At 46.9% G+C, this 8,480-nt stretch overlaps 1 protein-coding gene across 1 annotated transcript; it reads left to right on the top strand.

The window, feature by feature from the left end:
- Nucleotides 1–991: 991 nt before the first annotated feature.
- LOC311233106 (integral membrane protein 2B-like) lies at nt 992–1,732 on the top strand (the record flags this gene model as incomplete). The annotated part of the gene is made up of 1 exon (XM_084319991.1): nt 992–1,732. One exon carries the CDS (start codon nt 992–994, stop codon nt 1,730–1,732), a length of 741 nt encoding a protein of 246 aa, XP_084176117.1.
- Nucleotides 1,733–8,480: the final 6,748 nt, after the last annotated feature.

Here is an 8,480-nt window from a genome sequence, read left to right as displayed (position 1 = left end):
GTCACGTGCCACTCACAGCCAATAGTGACTACATCGGGCACTCGAGCGAGCGCCATCTGGTATCGTATTTGACAGCGCTATGTTGTACGTACGTATTTATTTATACGTATTTGCATTTTGCCCTGTGATATGCGCAATTACGGCAGAGCAGAAATGAGCGCCCATGAAAACGGAGTGGAGGGGGCTAGGCGCCGGCCCGGCTGGGGGATGAATAGGCTGCTTCCTCCTCGCAAATAATTCTTTCTTCTTCTTCTTTTAACCAGGGAGGGCGGCGCTCTAGCGCCCACTATCGGCCGGCCGCCACTGTCGAGGCGGCTCCTGACCAGCACAGGCTCATGTGCCGGGTCCGTGTCAAGACGAAGACGACCATTTTAGATAGACCTATCACTAAGGTCTGTCTTCTCCAAGAAGCTGCATGAAGCGGTGGTAAAGACCGTCCTCCTACGGTGTGCCATGTACTAGTGACCTCTGGCACCAGGTATTGGTTATCCAGCAGCAGAGACACTTATCAGTTAAAATAGTGTTTGGTTTTAGCTCCTTGTTTTTTAGTTGTTAGTAATTGTCTCTAGATTATAAGTACAATTAGGGGCCAAGTAAGAGGAGCCAAAGCTATATATTTAGGTTATGGTATTATATGAATGTTTATATGTTTATTTTTATATCCTTACATTGAAAGGGCATTAGGAATGTTGATTGGATTTAGATAAAGTCATTGAACCGTCTTGTCATAATAGAACATTCTAGAACATTTGTGATGTCATAGCCGAACGTTCTAGAACATTGGTGATGTCATCGTATGATGTCATGATCGAACCTGTATCTATAATGTATCTATATGTATCTATAATATATATTCAGCAATTCTCTCTGCCAGGGCATTGTGCATCTTGAAACAGTACTGAACAGTACTGAACAGATAGACTAAACAACATAGACTGAAACCTGCATTTCTCAACCAAGGTGCCTTGCCTACCGATTTGCTGTGGAAAGGATGGTAAAGGTGTCGTTCCATTCTGCCCTGGCGCAGAAAGATGTGAAAAAGGATATCGAGAGGCTCATTCCCGAGGAGGACACCCAAGTTCGTCGTCAGTCCATGGCCTGGTGCTGGTGCTGGTGCATGTGCTGGTGCCTGGGCCTGGCCCTCATTCTGTCTGGGGTGGTGGGCAGAGCCCTGTACAGATACCACATCTTGGAGGAGGGCCAGGTATTTGTGTATGGAGTTAAATACAGCGAAGACGACTTCATGATGCAAGAGGGAGCTGGAACCATGATAAAGGAGAGCATCCGCGTGCTGGAGGAGGAGCAGGTGGAGCTCATCAACGTCCCTGTGCCCGAGTTCTCCGACACCGACCCCGCTGACATCGTCCACGACTTCCGGATGAGGCTGACAGCGTATCTGGATCTGAGTCTGAACAAGTGCTACGTCATCCCCCTGAACACCTCCATTGTCATGCCCCCCAAAGACCTCATGGAGCTGCTGGTCAACCTCAAGGCTGGCACCTACCTGCCTCAGTCATACCTGATCCACGAGGAGATGGTTGTGACGGAGCGCCTGGAGCACGTGGACCAGCTGGGCTACTTCATCGACAGCCTCTGCCGCGGGAAGGACACCTACAAGCTGCAGCGCAGAGACCGGGTCCTGGGTATGCAGAAGCGCGAGGCCCTGAACTGCCGTAAGATCCGTCACTTTGAGAACAAGTTTGTGGTGGAGACCAGCATCTGTGAGCTTTAGACAAGACGGCACATGGCAGCACTGCATCGTCTCTTCAAAAAATGCTCTTAACGCCACTGGTCTCTGCAGTGACATTCTTTTAAATATTATTTTTTTCCCTTGTTTTAAAATCTTCTTGCATAAAAAAAGAAATTGGGAGGGGATTCTTTTTTTTCTACTTTGTGTAGCTTTTGTGTGAGAGACTGTTTTAAATGTGAAGTTGTTTGACAAATGTCTATTGTTTTTCTAAAAGTGTAAAGGATAAAGAGTGTATTTTTCCATGATTTTATGTAGGGTTGATGTTCTTATTTCCAATGTTCTTAAGATGATGATGATGATGATGATGATGATGATGATGATGATGATGATGATGATGATGATGATGATGATGATGATGATGATGATGATGATGATGATGATGAGGATTCAACACAATGGACTGAGATGGAGACAAAACTGATTTCAAAAGTTGGCCTCACTGATTATTTAAAATATTTTTATAATCCTAATAAAAATAATAGTTTTTCAGTACATAAATCGAAAATGTGCAAAAAAAGAAATGTTCAAATGTTATACCATTCAACCTGGTTGTTAGAAGGACCTGGTCCAGGGAGAGGTTTTATGTTTATATTTGTTTTCTGCATTGTCTGCTGTAACTATTAATACACCGAACCAAGAGAAGGAAAGTATAATTTAAGAGGGTTGTGTATTCTTAAAACATATAAAAAGGTAAGAACTAATGTGAAAGCTAGGTGTGTTTCAATTTTGGGAGTTAAATTGTGGAATAGTCTTAGTGACGGGTTGAAGTTGTGTACCTCTCTGGGGAGATTTAAAAAGGCCCTGAAGGATAAAATAAGTACAGTTTTGAGTAAAACATCAAACGTTTATTTTCTCTTTTCTTTTTTTCTCTTAAAAAAAGAAAAAAAAGTATATCTTGCAGCATATTTTAAAATGTTCTTATATTAAAGTATATTTCGTTTTTAAGAATTGTAAAAGATAGGCATAAATAAGCATGTGCTTCAGCCTATTCCTTTTTTCGGTCATTGAGTTTGGATTTTGTGTGTGAGCTTACTTTGAATATGTACATTTGTGATTTTTTCTTTTTTTCTTTTCCTTTTGAAAGTCCACACATGTGTGTTTTTGATTTATCTGTAAACAAAGACCGAAAATAAAACTATTCATCATCATTCATTATCATCACACTGCACCTCTTCTTTCTCAACTGAAAACCATCTTAACCCATTTAGACCTAAAACGCCTGCTAAGAATGCATTATATAGCCTGCATATACACACAAATGTGTTTCCCGGTTTCAATGGGTTTTAACAGAAGAGTATTTGTATTTTATTGTGGTTGTGGTCTGGTCGTAGCTTTACAGAGATTATATACAATTGAGTACAAAGAACGGTTATCCCCCCCTAGAAATTATACAGTAAAAAAAACTAAGAATCTTCACAGACAACTTTTGTAAAAAAGAGAATCGACTTAACATAAGCGTTGTCTGTTTTCCTATGAACTCTTTTGGAGGAACTGATATTAACTGATATCAAGGAAACTATAAAATAAGAAAGTCATCATGTCACTGTGTAGCGCATGAACGCACATTGGAGCAAAGTGTGGGATCAGCCATCTCCTCGTTTATGACGGGTCATTTAAACAAGTTATTACCTCAGATGTCAGAATCATTGGCAACTTGTTGTATCGTTAACGTAAGGTTATGTATATAACCAAGTTCTATGAATTATGGTGACACTCAGCATCATTCTGCACGCACTTCACTTCGTGCACGAGCACTGAATAAAAATTCCACAATGTACCTTTACATCCCAACATTCGTCTGGCCACACCCCTATCCGCTTACCTTCATAAGCAGGTGTGTGGTCACCTACTCGCCTCCTTCCCAAACTTTCACCACAAGGCGAGATCAAGGGCCGCAGCGGCGTCCTGATGCTGAGCGTCACCATAATTCATAGAACTTGGTTATATACATAACCTTACGTTCTATTTCATTATGGCTTCCGCTCAGCATCATTCTGCACAAGAGGAGCTGAGCGGGAGCCAAAGCTCGACAAATGTACCCCGCTGAGGCCCCCCACAACCATCAGACCGGGGAGGACCGAGCCCCCCGACCCTCCCTAATGGAGGGATACCCTCCCTAGTGGAGGACGGGAGGGAGACGGATCCGACCGTGCGAAGAGGAACTCAAGCAACTCAACGCACAGGGTGAGCAGACCGTGGCTTGACCCCACGACTACGCACACGCACAACCCGCATGCCACCAAGGAACGAACGGAAGGAACAACTCTCGTTACTGCCCACAAAATCACGGGGTCAAGAGCAAACCAACCCCGTGGCAAAGCCGTAGCAGCGGAGCGCGAAGGAAGACCCAGACTCACTGAAGGGACTGGATCCCCTGGAAAAAGGGGGGCCCAGAGAGGTCAATGACGCCAGGCATCAAAACCACACCAGGCGGTCACTTAGTGACACCACTCCCCACATCGCCAGCGTATTCGGATAGGGCCCCTCCAAGAGCGGGCCCTTTCCCCCCAATAGTACACCGCCTGGCACACTGACCCTGTAACACAGGCAGTCAGCATGGCCGTAAGCACTCAAAAAAGGTTAACCAACGGAAGCAGGCAGCGCACCGGGGAAACCAGGCAGCAGGCTGTAGACCTGAGCCTGGAGCACTGCGGACGAGACAGGCGCCAAAAGGGGTCAACTGAAAACAGCCCCCCCGGCGGAAGGGGTGTATGCTGGCGTTGTTGAGCACCATGACAAAGCCTCCATCAAAAAAAACCCACCCAGAGGGGTTGAGGCAGAGAAGGCTGACACGATTGGCAGACGTCATGAACGTGCAGGGGCACACTCAACCGGGTAACCCGGGAGTTGACTCTGCTCCAACACACCATGGAATCAATCACCCTCTTGGTACCACATGCGGTGGTTGTTCCTATAACCCCTCAAGAAAAAACTCCAAAACACACCTGCGGGTATACACTGGCTATACCGCAGTACAAGTGTTTCAGTTTTCAAAAAAGGGTTATTCCAGGCCTACGGGTGCTTGGTGGGAAACATTACTTCGGACCGGGCCCGGTGGCTCGGGAAGCACACAGGGTTACCAGAGGAGGTCCAGAAGACCACCCCAACAGCCCCCTCTTCGCCATGCGTGAGAGAGGAGCGAAAGAAAGGAGAACTAGTCCCTCCAGGATAGTGCCAGGTACAACGTGTACCCAACAAAGGGTCTCCATAACGCCTAACCCAGTGACACCCGGGCCGACCCGGCATTTTCCCCCCCGAAAAAAGCACAAGTCCCTCAGGGTACCAGAACAGGAGATCTGCATCCCCGGCGGACAACGGGTTAACTGACCTGGACCAGCGCGACCAGAACCAGTCCTGTGCCCTAACCACGCCGACATGCCCACTCCAGAAGAAGGGGTAGGTATGTGTGCCGATCTAAAACATGAAAAGAGGGCGCCACCCAGACGGTCCCATTTGTACCGCGCTCAGTGGCCCACCCCAAGGGCGTGAGACCCCTCTACCTATGTTCTGATCTATTCCGTTAACATCCCCCAGATATGAACATTCCTCGAGACAACCTAGTAAACTGGCGCTCGGAAGAGACAAAACTCCATCCCAGTTGCCCTATAAAAACGCTGTTTTAATAACGAGTAACCAAGGCGCACTTAGCCCCATGCGTGCTTCTTAACAGAAACACCCCGAGCCAGCACTATGTACGCGTCGAGACCCAAACACATCAATGGATAGTCTAGCAAGACACCAGACATTGTTCCTCCAAGTCGTCTGGGAGAACGACACAGAGCCGTCGTGCTTCATGTTCCTTCCTCTTTTCATTTAAAAAAGAAAGAAACACAGACTGACATGAATCCCACGTGACGCAGCTGAGGGTAATTTTTTTTTACATTTTTACATCCCGCCACCCTCGCCACAGGGAGGAGACGGAAATCCCCAGAGAGACTTCCCACGCGAGCTGTATATATTGAAAAGAATATATTGCAACATTGAGCTATGTAACACTTGGGTTAGGGCTCTCTGAACCAATACACACTCAATAATCGAATTTAATCGAATACACACACAATAGAGCAGAACTCCTTTTCTGAAGTTCTACTCACCTTGACAATCTGAGGAGGAGGCTCTGAACTCTGAGGAGGCTCCCTCACTGGGAAGGAGAGTCCGAACTCACAGAAGGCACTTCTCTCTGAGGAGGAGCTTTGTGAGGAGGAGCTCTGACAACTCCCTGAAACAGATCCATAACATGGACCTGAACAACCCACGGAAGTCTTACCACTAGAGACGCGCTCAGTGACGTACTCTATGGCGGGGGAATTTCCGCGGTGCACACGCCCAATCTTCCAGAGTGTGGGACCAGGAAACTAGCTAACATTTGATATATTGGTTGATGTGTATTTCCTCAGATAGCTTGTATATTTAGCTTCTCCATGCATCTCCCATAGGCTTCAATACTAGAACTGGCACCAAGCAGAGCATAGAATGCTGCTGTTCTGACATAATGATCCTTCCTTCTTTTATACTTTCCTTGACTGATATTAGGAAGTCAAGTCCCTCAGAATTTCTTTATAATTTTCTTATTCCAATTCATTTTTCCATTTCCCCCTTTTTTAATGTAGGCCAGATAAACACAAATACTTTTCTTAAGTCCTCCGTGGTTAGGTCCCCATGGTGGTCTGGGTTCTGAGGCCATTCCTCTTCGGGCTTGGTGAGGAATTCCGGCCCCTGTATCCAAGTCTCATTGTGCAGGAATGATTCCACATTGAGTCCTCTCGACGCGTGGTCAGCAGGATTTGTAGCAGTATTTACATACCGCCACTGTCCTACTTCTGACAGCTTCAAGATGGTCTCCACTCGATTCGCTACGAAGGTGCGAAACCTACTGGTTCTGTTTGCGATGTATTTGAGAACAATGGTGCTGTCGGACCAGAAAACAGATTTGTTTAGTTGGAGCTCCAGCTCGGATCTCAAGGTCCTGTCCATGCGCGATGCCATGGTAGCGGCTGCTAGCTCCATGCGCGGGATAGTGAGGGGCTTGAGCGGGGCCACTCTCGCTTTTGCCATGACGAAGGCAACATGAAGCTTGTTGTCATCACTCTTCTGTAGCAGATAGCTCACCGTTCCGTAACCTTCTTGGCTAGCATCTGCGAAGTGATGCAGCTGGTTGAATGTTGCCTCGCCGAAGCCCTTGGCCTTGAAACTCCGAGGCACTCATCCATCCTCCAACAGACGAAGGTCCTCCATCCAGCTGGACCATTGTAGAGCGAGGTGCTCGGGGATGTCGTCATCCCATCCTAGTTTTGATCTGCAGAGCTCTTGGAGGATCCTCTTCGCTGTCAAGACCACTGGAGCCAGGAGGCCCAGCGGATCGTAGATTGAGCCAACTATAGAGAGGATGCCTCTTCTTGTGGGTGGTCTTTCTTGTAGGACAATCTTGAACTTGAAGTTGTTGCTCTCAGTACACCACCGGACTCCCAAAGCTCGCTCGACCAGGAGCAGGTCCCGATCCAGATCTAACTCCCTCAGAAGGTTCAGCCCTTTCCTCAGCAGTGATAGCGGACAGCACGGCTCGGCTGTTGCTCACCCAGTTAGGGGCTGTCCATCCAAATGCTGGGTTTAATGTAACCGTGTTTGTATGTGTGCAGTTGCACTGTTCGCCCACACACAACCAGGGTTTTGCTACACTGCAACCGCGGTCTTTGAAAACCGGAGTCCAGGGTGAAGTTTTGCGCGCATCCCAGTTACACCTCGGTGTGGGCATAGTAACCAAGGTTATTTCCAGTGTTTACGGCAGAGCTGTCGCAATTATTTCCCATGTTTACGGCAGACTGTCGCAAACAAATAGCAAGTTAGCAACCGAACGCGGGGTAGAGAGATTAGAGCAGAGCCAGCTACACCAGTGTTTACAGCAGAGCTGTCCCAAGTAGCATTATATGAAAATTATTGTAACACACTTTTGTTCTAAACGTATCGTCTGTGTTGAAGACTGTTGTGATTGACTGATTATATCGGTTGTCGCATTCCTGACCTGACCAGAGTAAACCTGTAGCTGCGGCTAAACTAAGCTCACGTGTTGTCAAGTTATTGTTATAAGGAACCCAGTCCCAACCAGTGGCGGCTCGTACTATCTTCTGTTGGGGGGTCGCAGACTCGCAGGGGGTTCACGTTAGGTCGAGTTGAAACTTGAAAATGTAACGGTAACGTTAATAAATGCTCTGGAGCAATCTCTCTCTCTGTCTCTCGGATCAATCCAATAAAATAATTAACACATGTATATGTTGTCATTTTAAACAACTCACCATTCATTCATTCATACATTATGCATCAGCAGCAGCGAAATTAATGTTATAGTTCACAACACAGCAGCGCGTTTTGAAGCGCTATTATCATCTCAGCAAGGCAGTACCGTCAATACTTTCCGTAGCCGCATTTCTCGGAGACACAGGATTGTGAGAGAGAGAGAGAGAGAGAGAGAGAGGGAGAGAGAGAGAGAGAGAGAGAGAGAGAGAGAGAGAGAGAGAGAGAGAGAGAGAGAGAGAGAGAGAGATAGCGAGAGAGAGCGAGAGAGAGAGAGAGAGAGAGAGAGAGAGAGAGAGAGAGAGAGAGAGAGAGAGAGAGAGAGAGAGAGAGAAAGAGAGAGAGGGAGAGAGCGAGAGAGAGAGAGAGAGAGAGAGAGAGAGAGAGAGAGAGAGAGAGACCAAATTAACTCACTGTTTACGTGGTCGAGCAGGAGGGCTTG

This window comes from Notolepis coatsorum (assembly GCF_963971535.1).
Source record: "Notolepis coatsorum genome assembly, chromosome: 8".
Classification (NCBI taxonomy): domain Eukaryota; kingdom Metazoa; phylum Chordata; class Actinopteri; order Aulopiformes; family Paralepididae; genus Notolepis; species Notolepis coatsorum.
This window is presented reverse-complemented; position numbering and strand designations above follow the sequence as displayed.